This window comes from Phoenix dactylifera, unplaced genomic scaffold (genome assembly GCF_009389715.1).
Source record: "Phoenix dactylifera cultivar Barhee BC4 unplaced genomic scaffold, palm_55x_up_171113_PBpolish2nd_filt_p 000184F, whole genome shotgun sequence".
NCBI classification, from domain to species: Eukaryota; Viridiplantae; Streptophyta; class Magnoliopsida; order Arecales; family Arecaceae; genus Phoenix; species Phoenix dactylifera.
The window spans coordinates 195,136-208,332 of record NW_024067713.1 but is presented as its reverse complement, the minus strand read 5'-3'; the positions used below and the strand labels follow the sequence as shown (position 1 = coordinate 208,332).

Genomic DNA, 13,197 nt, shown 5'->3' with positions numbered 1-13,197 from the left:
GTTTTAATAAAGCCAGTGGCAATTTCTGTGATTGTTTCCGATGACGAGGGCAGAAATGGAAGCGGAGATAACGAGAACCGTAGCAGAGAGGGTGCCGTAAACGGGGCCCGCGCGTGGGTCAAAGTCTTATCCGACACCGACCTTTTTCTCGCTCCCACTACCACCCTCCACCTCAAATTAAGTTAAAAAAAAAATCTAGGGGCGATTGCTCCAGCTGTTTTCCCGCCACCGGCAGAGAATCATAGCCGTCAATCCTACCACCCAGAGGTCGCAGTCCGCCGGATCACGCGGGAAAGGATGGCGACCCTCGGATGTGGACACCCCAACACCTACTCTGTTTTTAAAATGGCCTAGAGACTTATATCTAATAATATGTAAAATCTATATTTATATTAAATTAAATTAAAAAATATGATTATTTTTAAATAAAAATACATATTTTTTTATATTCTTTGATGGCTGTAATATTATATAAAATTATTTAATTATTTTTTAAAAAATTATTGGAAGTAAATATAATTTATCTTCAAAGTTTTAAAATTTACTCTAATTTTTAATATACAGCAAGCTTTACATTAAGCACATATGTTCGAAGTTCTCAAATGATATAAAAGAATATTATAATTAAATAATATACTCTAAAGAGATAAAAGAATACTGCTACTATTAATATATGCTATTTCTCTTTCGCTCACTCTGCTTCTGGACAGAGATAGTGTCAGTAAGGAGCAAAAAGGTATGAATCCTTAAAGAGAGAGAGCGTTGCCATCAATTGCCTGAGAGGAAAAAGAATGGCCAAACTGTCCTACTCTGGACCCATTTATTGTACGCTCCCTTAACTCTGTTTTCATTGTCGTTGTCCGTAGTGAAATGTGCGCATATATATATATATATATATAGGAGTTTTTCTATTTTTTCCCCTTAGTTTGATGGAAAGAGACATGAAGTTGGAAATTGTTTTTTTTCCAAAGTAGTTATATGATGGGTAGTGGAGAACAAAATGAGCCGACACCTTGTTCTTACTCAGCTGAGGACTCAAAAAATATTGGAAACCGAATCTTGATTGATGTAATAGAACAGGGATATTACAAGCTCAACAAAAATAATAAAATTAGCATAGTTGATTTGCATTGATAAATTTTAGAATTATTAGTTTTGAAATTAATTATCTAAAATATTTTGATGAGTAAACAATATTTTTGTTTGGTGGAAAAGTGTTTGAAAAGATTGTTAATTATGTTGATAGCCAATATTTGGTATATATCAGTTTTATATTGGATGACATTATAAAATTAAAATAAATTATGGTTGGGTATTGATGGCTTCTAAATATCAACACCAAAAGGAGATCTTGTATGCTATGAAACTGGCCTATCCATTGTATCTAAATCTCTAGCACAACCACCAATAGCAAATTATAAAATTGTTCCATCTTTTAGAAATAAAAATTTAGTAGCTTGTTTGCATGGGTGAACTATGAGAAGCAAGAGATGTAGCATGCTAATATAAAAATGAAAGAAATCTCTAATCAATTGCATGAGTGATAAGAATACTAGTTAATGCTTGAGTATTTGATTATTGCTCCAAGTAAGATATGTCCTACATGTATGATAGATGTGACTGCAAGAGCATGGAATATTAGTCCTTATTGAGTAACTACAATATATATATATATATATATATATATATATATATATATATATATATATATATATATATATATATATATATATATATATATATATATATATATATAGGCTTATCAAAATGAGGAAAGGTGACCCTAAACATTTTGTGTTTGTGGAATTGATACTCTTGTGACTTATTGTATTATTCTCACTTTTTTTTCTTTTTTTTTTTCTTTTTTTTTGGGGGGGGGGGGGGGGGGGGGGGGGGGGTCTTTGATTCAATGAAGGATTTGAGTAATATTTCCTAATCTTGTACATGTTGTCATACAACTAAGAAATCTATGGTCTCCAAAGAGCCCTATTAAGTTTTGATGAAACCATGAAAGTTTGGTTGTATACTGTTTTAAAAGTTTTGTTTTCTTAGAACAACCGAGAACTAGGATGGATAGGAGCTAAGGAAAAATCATATGAGGGTAGTATTTAAACCAAAAGTCAGCGATATCAACGTTGAGTAACTCTACCAACTAATTGATTCCCTTTCATAAAAAAATTGTTTAGCAGCACACTTGCCACAAATTATAGACATATTGTCTTTTTCTCATAGTTAGACATGTTTCTTCTTTAATTAATTTATAAATTTTGAATGAAATTGTATGTGAAATCATGTGCAGCTTCCATGCTTCTCTTAATTGACGAGCATCATATACTACTTCCATTCGTAGGTATGGCGCTTCAAAACATGTTTCAACCATGATTTTGTTACGACATTACATGGATAAGAGCTATAATATAAGACCATAATCAATTGATATAGCAATATAACTTTAGTTAATTAAAAATATTGCCACTAGGAATCAGTCCGAGCGAGGATCCGAGCACCTTTTTCTCTCTCAGCATCATCTCGGAAGCGGCCAGCATTGGAGCCATCATCACCCAAGCACCGCGATCATCATCTCGCCTCCCTGGAGCACATCGTGATTTTCGACCGTCTAAACAACCAATCATCCGAGCTCTTCAATAGCTCAACTATCTTAGCATCTTAATCAAATCAATTTCTAGCGGCAACAAAAATTACGGAGGAATTAATTTTTTGAATTTTTTTACTACCATATAATAGTAGCCATTATGTGAAAGGAAACCACTGAATAAATAATGCAATAATTTTATATATTATTACTTTCATATTTAAATAATTTTATGTTATATTAATTATTTTTAAAAAAGAATGTTTACTTTTGTAAAAAAATGTAGCAAAAATTGTGATCAACATATAATGCTCCCGTAATGGCCATAACAAGTTTAATGTTCATTATTTATGTTCCATTTAAGGCCATAGGATGGCTGTCAAGTCAAACTTATGCTTTTTTATTTTTTTTGGTCAAAAGTCAAACTTATGCTTCATGCACATTGCAAAACCATCGTTCGGAGAAGAGAGTTGGAATGAATCACTTTCATGGGATTTGCATCATTTATTAGTATCGAGTTAATTAATACATGACATGGCCCAAAGTTGAAATCGTTGGCCATGATGTGAAAGGTAATTCAGCTATCAAGCCTTTTGAGTGCCAACCTGTTATATTGGCCCTCAATTCAAGAAACTTTTTGTTTGGGTTCGACTAATTTAATTACTTTAAGAAAGCTAGGCACATAATAGCTGATATCCCAAACTCATCATAAGAACGATTACAAAAAATAATATTCTTAAACCTATAAAGGATATGAATATATTATTCAATATATAGTTCTATGATTTGAGTGTTATAAGCTGGTCATCCAAGCACTTCTCTTTATGAAACTTTTTTACATTTTTCACTACTTATCATTGGAATATTTCTCCATAACAATAAGGTTTTTGACCATATATTGAAGCTTGTCTTTCCTCCTCAAATCAAAAGTAGGAATACTAAAGCTGCCCCATTTCTTCAGCACTTGGCTTTACTGCACCAAGCACTCATTACCGTCAACATTTTTTTTTTTTTGATGAAATCATTACTGTCAACATTCTCTTGCCTTTGTTGAATGACCCACTTGTACGGATGAACAAAAAGTGTAGGCGCCAAATGATGTTGAGCAGCTCGTTTTACGTTCACTTTCCTTTTCGCTTGATACAAGATGAAAACCCTTTTTGGTTGGAAGAAGCTAATCTGTCTCATTTCGGTCACAATATCTTTCAAATGCTAAAAAAAATTTTGAGCAGAGATTTGATCACAATATTACCAACATTACCGGTGCTCGCAAAATATGTTGCTATACCTGCGCAAACATAGAGATTTGATCTTTTACAGAACATTATTTTATTTTGATGCATGATAAAAAATCAAATAATAACTGTATAACTTGTTATATAAAATCCTCTAGGTATATTTTCAATAGCTGAATAGTTCTTTCAGAATTCTTTGTCCAGTCTTAGCCTGTCTATGATGAACCAAGTTTCATAATAAAGGAAAACTGGTTCTGGATGCTAGTTTCAGTGTTCTAAACATTGGAGCCATATGAGAGAAGTCTCTCTCCTTGCGGACATTTAAGGAGGTCAGCATGAAGTTGATGAAGTTTTTAATAGTTCACAACAACCAGAACAAATATGCCAGTAACCGGACAGCTCAAGCTCATTGAATACCAGACCTGCTCCTTCATCTCATTTCTTTGAATGAGATCGAGAATTGATCATGGGTCGTAATTTGTCGGTAATTTAAGTCTAAAACAATTTTTAGCAGAAATAGAACAGTGAAAATAAGATATATATGTGACATTATATGACTAGGCAAATGTCTTTTATTCCTTGGTGCGTCGCATCCTCATGATATTACAATTGATTCTCCTAAAGTTTACCTACCTCGATAGCTCAAATTACTACAATCAACATATAATTTGATCATTTTGGCCACATAAAGCTTTGACACAGTAATGCATAACATCATCCCTCTAGCCACTACTTTTTTTCATTTGTTTAAGCTCCAATGAAAGCAGATATATCACAATTTGTTACCACTCTTTTAACACCTCCTATATGATTCTTATTATTAGGTGAAACCTTATCATAGTACAATCTCTCTGTAGAAATGAAGGCAATGTAGAAGTTAGAATGCAGCCCCTTTCAGAGTTAATCCTAACAACTGGAACAAGTGAGAACTTAAAAATTGAAAAATTACAGGTTATACAGAACAAGTATGAGAGCTTGGAAAGCATTGAAGTGATCATCATGGCTCGTGCAATGGTCCTTTCCTAGCTGTTGTCTTTGCTTCTGGAGTTTTGGCAAGCTTCTTCAAGGACCCCACACCCAACATTATTACTCTTACAAGCAGCATGGGCTTCCATCCTCAGCTGTACTTCTGAAAGAAAGGTGGTGTTTCACGAGATCAGTCAAGACTACTCAGACTCTGCCCATGAAACAAAGACAAAGTAAGAACTGCTGCTTTTTCAGTGGAGCTAGTATTGCTTCCTCTAATAGAGCCTGGTCGTTACCACAAACAGGATGTCTCAGCTTTGAATGCTTTAAAGGATTCTCCTACTTCTTTATAAATATTCATTCATGAAAGCATTGCATTCAACCGAAATCTGTCAAAATAAAAGATAAATACAAAAGAACTTCCTTTGGAGAATGCATAGATCTACATCTAACATGAACAGTCAAGTAGCCATAAAGCATGTGAAGGTAGTGTTCTCTATTGGTTGGCCATATTTTCCTCCATTCTTCTTTCACGGAGTTGATATGGTTGCAGCTAAAGCATTGTTTTTGGAGTAACAGATGGGCCCAAGCATTGTCATTCTTTGCAGATGATGTGGATAGAGACAAGAATAATGGATAGTGCAGGATGGGGTCGAATTTTTGTTCTGATGGCACTATTTTGGGCAGCTTGGAATGAGAACAATGCTGGTGCATTCTTCAGTAATAACAAAAACTTGGCCTTGTAGGTTTTGTTTGTGATCAATTAATTCATTGGAGGTCAAACAAGAGCTTCCTTGACAATGAAACATATTTACTCTGAGATGGAGCATGAAAACAAAGATGGCCATTGTAGTCCTGGAGTGGTGATATTAATGAACAAGCACGCGCACAGCATGCTCACGGTAAAAACTTCATGCATGATCCACCCTGATTTGAAGGGGTGTCGGAGAAAGCTGATGTAATAGCTCTCCATCACGCGCATAAGTTTCAACATTAGGTTGCCCGCTCATGTAGCACTAAATTCTTGCTTCAGTCTGTATAATGAAATTATAAATATTTAGATACATGCACTATTTGTGTGGTCACATACTCTCCATGTGCGAGTTCTATAATTTATATTGTCTATGTGCTTAATATTTTACGTATTGGCTGCAAGCCTTAATTTGGAGAATGTGTTGACTCAAACATGCTACAGGTCTAACAAGTATTTATTGTTATCGTATAACACTACGCAGTTAGTGTACTGGCCAACATGCTAGTATGGAGCAATTCAAACACACTACCAAGTGACATACATAAATGGTGCTCAGAGGCATATGGGTCTTATTAGTTCCAACAACTACCAGATCAGTCTGTATCTCATAATGCAGCATGACATGTACTAATGCTTAAAACAATACTTGTGATGCGGATAGGCACATTATGGTACTCAATTAGGAATTGAGTATCAATCGTGTAATGGTTAATTATCTAGATAGGTCATATCATATATTGTGCTGATTTTCTCCATACATGGTGTACAAAACTTTACGCTCCTAAATGAAGTCAGGACCAAGTTTATACGGTAATTCGATACTGTGATGCAGGAAGGAGCAGAAATAAAAGGGCCCATACTGGAGAGCATGTTCCAGATAATATGTGAAATTTTATACTTAATAACATGGTCTTGAATTGTGCTTGCAGGTTCAAAGACGGCATAGACTCCAATTACTGGATAAATTAGAATTTTTCCATGAAACTACCTGACTGATAATTTTCCATACGCCACTTAAGGGTTCATATGTCTCATTAAGTAGTTTCGTGATATCCAACAGAAAAACATAAAAGTGCAGTTGATTAAGCAACACAGACAGTTGTGTTGTGTGCTGGCATAAATATGAAGTTGGACAAGGTAAGCTCCAAATGTACTCACAAGGCAACATTAGGTTATTTATGTAAACTGCAACCTACATCTATATGCAATTATGCATTATGCTCTGAGGGAAGTACAATCAACCAATCTAAAGGGCTTAACTAAAAGACCAGCTTGTGATATCATTACCATGAAAATAAAAATAAAAATTATTTTATAACCTCTGGATAATTTACATGACAGTTAACTATATAATTTAAGTACCTCCATTAGAACATCATTGTAATCACAATTGGCAACCTTGACAATTACACATCTAGAGGTTCTTTCTCTCACTAACATAACTTTCAAATAATAATTATCAATAAAAAAAATTCTCAAGTTTCTAAAATTGAAGCATGCCATGAGAAACCCGAAATGAGTTCAAAAAGCTTTACCCAGCTGGCCCTAGATTCTAAAAGAAAAACCTAAAAGATGTCACGAATAAGACCAAACATAATTACCTCCTTTTCGGTATGCCTGAAGCGACACCTAAGAAACATGCCTAGCAATGGAGACCTTTCCCAAAGAAACCTTAAGAACATATTATCCCTCTCAGTCTTGCTTCTACTAAAACATCTAGCTCACCACCTTTTGAAAAATCTAGACAGACTTCTTCTTCAAAAGCATACTCTCTTCCTCTCAAGCATGCCTTTCACACTCATCTTTTTCTCCCCCCTCTTCCTCTTGAAAGCCTTGCTTTCAAACTCTCATAGAGCTTAAGAGACCTCATATTCTTCCTTTTCTCCTCATCTTTCTCCTATTCTCTAACTTGCAAGAAAAAGGGCATCTGAGAAACCATAACCGAGGTGAATACCAAAGAATCACATGGTTTGTAACTTCATATATTTTAAACAAGCAGCAACATACTCATTTCCACTCCAATACCTCGAATCCATGCTTGTGTTTACTTCCTTATCCTTTAAGACAGGAAAAATAGAAGACAAAATAGCACGGACAATGGGTAAGTATTTCAAGAATTACAATTACATAGCGACATGGATTCAACACCACAGAGTACGGACATGAGAAAAGGCTAAATTATACAGACATAAATTCAAGTTTTCCACTAACACAGTTGCAAAGCAAGACAAAATAGCTCATTGGTTAAACATATATGTGACAGGTTGAAGATAATAATCGAAAGGGCCACCATACACTGCAAGGAGAAGCACTTGTTCATGATTCCTAGAGGATAAAATCTGTAACTTGTAGCCATAATGACATATCAGAACAAGAATTTTTCTAGAGAATAGGAGGATTTGGTTCACTGAAAGTGTCCTACAACGAATAGAGTTGAATTTTCTTTTAGTCTTATTTATTGTACAGTTCTAGAATCTGATTGAGCTGCAGACAAGATACCACATATTTTCATTGTTTTCATAGGCAGTGATCATGAGATACAGGCACTTGCTTTGCCACCCGTTATACTTCACCTACGATGTATAGAAAAGGTTATATAGGATTTGGATGATTTCTCAATGAAAGATCATAATTAATGGTTATGAATGCACTTCACTAAATACATTGCAAGAAAAGAAATTCTTAGGAGAACATGATCCTTAATCTGTTTGACTTCGTATTTATGATTCTTGCTTGATTTCTCGATGGGTCCCCCCTTTCATTGCCTAAAAATTGTTGATTGCTTGTCAATATTTCTGATTAACCTGGGATTCATAACAAGGACTTGCCTGCTTGCATTTACAGAATTTTTAACTAAATATGGGCTGTATGATGATATAACCAATTAGAGTCACTATTGCATACTCAGAGCTATCAAACTAGAAGAACAACACTATTTAATCATAAAGCCTACAGAGATTTTAAGTTTCAGTTGAAACCTATTTGTTTTTACCGAAACAGATAGGCTTTGGCTGAGATCAATCTGAAATTGACCAATTCGTTGTCTTAAGTTTTAGGTATCAATCCAAAATTATAAGGTTAAAATATTTGAATGAAAGGTTGATATACCATTTATCATTAAATGCTTGTAGTATTCAGTAGAAGCATGGTCATAGTTTGAATTCGATTAGGGGTGCCATCTAATCAGGTCTAGGTTTTAGTAAACCCAGACCCAGACCTATACCCATTGAGGTTTGAGGTTTAAATTTTGTTCCATACCAACCCATTGAAGGATCCAGTTGGGTCCACTTTGAGGTAATAAAAATATCATAAAACCTGCAGGGCCTTTGAATCAGGCTCGGGTATACAACACCTGCACCCTACTTAATGTGTATTGGGTTTGGGTCAGTGTGGATGAGGTTTGAACAATTAATCAAGTTATCTTATCAATAAAACATCCAATTTCATGCTCCAAAATTAAATCATGAACAAGTACTTGATAATTAACCATACGGCAATGGCTGACTAAGAATTGAAAAGAGACATTTATTTTAAAGTCAACAAACACCTAAATATGTTCTAGCATGTGATATTTTTTATTTTTTCTACCCCATTAAGTTATAGAGCAACATATAGAGTTTCACATACTAAGAGTTTAGAAATTGAAAGGTATATAAATAAAACTAATATTACATATGTATATAAATGAAACAATTAGTCGGGATCAGGTCAGGTCAAGTCTTAAAACCACAAACCTAGACCAGGCTTGAAATTTTCAATGGGTCTAACTTTTGGACCCACACCAAACCCACTAATTGATATGTTGGGGCTGGTTTTGGTTGGGACTGGGTTGGGTACCAGGTTTGCAGGTTAGGGTAACAGCCCTAAGTTTGACATCGTAATAGAATCTGTTAGTGAATAAAATTGCTTCATAGTTTTACCTAGAGGAGATGATACATCAATTTGGTTCTTGTGACTTATCAATTATAATTTAAGTGGCATTATTTCATTAATGCTATGCTCAAGAAAGAGTGAGATTTCAAATTCTTATCCAAGAAACCCCTACTATTCTCTGCCTTCTCTTTGAAATATCCAAAAATGGAGAAGAATCCTACAAATGTTTAATCTCGTTCCATTTATAACAACATTTTTTAGGCATGTATGTTTGAATGTGAAACCATGGCATAAGTAACGTGCATAGAAAGATGATGCTTATATAGTCAAACTATATAAATTATGATACTAGATAATCCAAAGAACAATAAAACAATGTGAATTAAATTGCCTTAATCTCTTTATTTTTATCTTACTTTTTCTATTTTAGGATGTTATACTGATATTTTGACCAAAACTTTGAAACTCAAAGAGAAGCTGCCAAAACCGAAACTCTATTTGGGAGACTGAAACCGAGTTTTATAACCTTGGCATATTTTAAAAATTTACCAATGATTGTTTTATCACGTCAGCTCCTCAGAAGTTTCCGGAATAAAAATTGCAGAATTGCTTAAATGATAATGATTTCACTTCTTGATGATATTAAACCTACATAAGTTAATAATATCTGTTTTCAACTTTTTATCTGGCTGCAAATAATCTTATTAAGTAGAGAAATAAATCAAGGGAGTGCAGTCCCTTAGAGGCCTTTCATTAATATAAAATGTTGATATAAACAATGGGTAAATATTTCAAGAATTTAATTCATACAGATGTTCAATCTGAAATACTTCTTCTAATTGAAGATGTTGGATTGCTAATATTGGTTTTTGAGAAGATCCCTAATGGGCCCTACACATTCTCACAAGCAAAGACAGCATGTAGTTCCATTTCTTGCAAATTTCAAATTATTTAAAACAATGGCCTCTTTTGCTCCTTGGAACATCAAGACGTTAGGACCAAATTAGTGTTTAAACTACAAAGCAATCTGAAGTTTGTAGGTTTATAATGCCATTGACAATAATTTTGATAGTTTGAACTAAACAATTGGGGAGAAATTCTGTTGAAGTTTTGAAGGAAGGTTCAGAAAAATCAAATATAAATTTAAAGTTGAATGGTAGATCTTCAAGAATAAAAGGAAACAGAAAGAGGACTCTGGAGATGTATATCCACCAATATTCTTCATGAATTTGTAGGATAAAATACCAATTACTTTATCAATAAATCTTTGAATTTTAGAAATAATACCATTTAATTCTTCAGGAAAATACTAGGATAGCCTCCCCACGGCGGATGCCATGGACCACTCATGGAAATTACTGAGGCTACCTAAAAGTCTTAACATGTTTTTGAAGAATTTCCATGGATAATCCTTTCCTCTGAATATATCAATGAATCCAATTGTTGGTTAGAGTCATTTATATCAAAATTGGCCTGATTACAACATCCTATAATATAAATAACCTTAAACACCTATAGGAAAACCATTTATCAGCCACACGCAATACAATACAAGCATATAAAGAAGCAAGCTGCAGACAATGCTTTGAATGAGGCAAGACAGAGGAAAAAAAAAAACCAACCCTTCTATTATTCACGAAAGCAAGAGGTGAGAACAATTGACATGTACATAGTCCGTGACACCTGCAGTAACATACAGAGTATCACAAGTAAAGAAGAACAATATCATTATTAGAAAAAAACGTACCAGGTAGGCTCCTCAATTCAATTTGGGTACCTAATGATCCTCTGCAAGACAACGGTCCTTGCCTTCCCTATATCTCTGCTGCACTGGTCTGTTTTTTCACCCAAATCCTCGATGCTCTTCGTAAACACCTCCACCTTCTCCTTGATCTCCTTAATTCCAAACTTCACTGCCTCCTCATCCCTGAGGGCGAAGTCAGCATTCTCCAGCAGCACATTAATCTGATCCTCCAAGCGATTGACGAGCACACCGATGCTATCCAAGTCCTTTATAACAATGTAGGTGCGAACCTGCATGGAGCTGAGAATTCCCTTTTGCCCCTTCAGTGCCTCCTGGTAGTCCTTGAACAATGAGTCAATCCATTTTCCCATCGACCCCACAGGAATGGAGGCTGCAGCAGCCAAAGCTGCAGCAACCGGTGGCGCAGCCACAGCGGCGGCAGCCACCGAGCAAATAATAATGGTGGCAACGGTGGCTGCAAAAATTATGTTAGAGACCTTCCTCCATGTCTTGATTGATTTCAGCTTCTTGTTGAGCTTGTTCTTCCGCTGATTTAGCTTCTCAAGCATCGATAGCTGCTGTCTATGGACCGACTGAAACTCCTTGAAGAATTCCTCTGTAAAAGGATCGCCGGCAGCCTTGAAATGCCTCAATTCCTCTAAAGTCCTTAAATACTTCTTCTTGCAGTCTTGTTCCACCACCTCCTCCTTCTCTTCCTCGAAGTGCTGGAGGGCAACATGGAGGATCAATTGGCTGTCCCGGGCCTTCTTGAGGCACTTCTCGAGGGCGGTGCAGAAGTCTAGAGTCTGGAGGCTGTTCTCAAAGTACTCCTCGACGAGGTTGAAGAGCTCGGGGTTCTTCCAGATGTCCTCCTTGCCCTCGAGGATGACCTTGACCACATCTTGGTTCATCTCGAGGAGGGACCCGGTGACCTGCCTGAGGGAGTCGAAGGAGAGGGAGCGCAACTCCACGCCGTGGGCGAGGGTGGAGATGACACGGCTGGTGCGCTCCTGGAGAGTGTCGTCGAAGGATCGGAGCTCCGGATCGAGGCGGCACGCCATCTCGTAGGAGCTCAGCCCGGCCAAGTACTCCATGCCGCTGTGCCCGCCAGCGGAGGCGCTGGTGGCGCCACCGCCGTCGACGTTGAGGACTGGCGGCGTTCCAGTGCTGAGCTGACCGCCCATATCGGCCGAGATCTAACACCTCTATCCAACCCAAAAATCCAAACTTTGGTCAATAGAGAGAAAAAGGAGAGATTTTTATCAAGCAGAATGCTTCAATCCAACGTAAAAATCGAAACTTTGGACCGAAGAAAGATGAATCTGGGTGGAAAAATTGTCTCGTTTACGCGATTAAGCAGGAAAGATCGAAACTTCTAAGTGATTAGGAGGAGATGAGGGAGAAGTGGGCAATGTGGGAGATGGGAGGTATTGGAAGGGGGAAAAGAAAGGAGGAAAAGGGGTTTAAAAGGGAAAGGGAGATGGAAAGGGGGAAGAGGGGAGGAAAGAGGAAGAGTGTGGGATTTGGAGATGTCTTGTACGCATGAGAAATGAGGAGAAAGGGGATGTGGTCGGCAATGGAGATCCCAAGAAGCGACTTAATCTCTCTCTCTCTCTCTGTGTGTGCGCGCGCGCGCGCGCGCAGTTTCCAAGCAGGAAGCAAGGCAAGGAGAGGTTGGCAAGAGAGAGCGAGGGGTCCAAGAGCAACGTAGGAAGACTTGGGAAGACTAAAGAAGAAAATAGGTGGAGAGGGTGCGCAGGGGGCAGAAGAAGGAATAAAGAAGAGGGGAGAAGGTAGGGACAGTGGAAAGAAGTTTACCATGTGTGACCACAAAGCCAATGTCTTGGGGTCTAAAGTGTCTGAACTGCCTTTAATCCCTTTAATGGGTCTTGTCCTTCCCTTATCAAGTGTCGAGATTTTTATGCTTGAAGTATCTACTTTCCTTTTTGTTTTTTATAAAAATTATAATTGGTTAGTGAGTTCTACTTTAGTCTTTAAGATGGTCAGCATGTTATTGATATCACGGATGGAT

At 36.6% G+C, this 13,197-nt stretch overlaps 1 protein-coding gene across 4 annotated transcripts; it reads right to left on the bottom strand.

The window, feature by feature from the left end:
* Positions 1-4,598: 4,598 nt before the first annotated feature.
* LOC103696062 (UPF0496 protein 1-like) lies at positions 4,599-12,997 on the bottom strand. 4 transcript variants are annotated; one of them, XM_008777572.4, is made up of 3 exons: positions 11,199-12,997; positions 11,044-11,104; positions 4,599-5,005 (listed from the first exon to the last, which is right to left on the bottom strand). In XM_008777572.4, the coding sequence occupies exons 1-3, from the start codon at positions 12,347-12,349 to the stop codon at positions 4,985-4,987; spliced, it is 1,233 nt and encodes a 410-aa protein (XP_008775794.2). In that variant the 5' UTR covers positions 12,350-12,997; the 3' UTR covers positions 4,599-4,984. The 4 variants fall into 4 exon arrangements, with proteins under 4 accessions (XP_008775794.2, XP_008775795.2, XP_008775797.2 ...); XM_008777573.4 differs by having other exon boundaries at positions 4,599-4,957; XM_008777575.4 differs by lacking the exon at positions 11,044-11,104 and having other exon boundaries at positions 11,169-12,995.
* Positions 12,998-13,197: the final 200 nt, after the last annotated feature.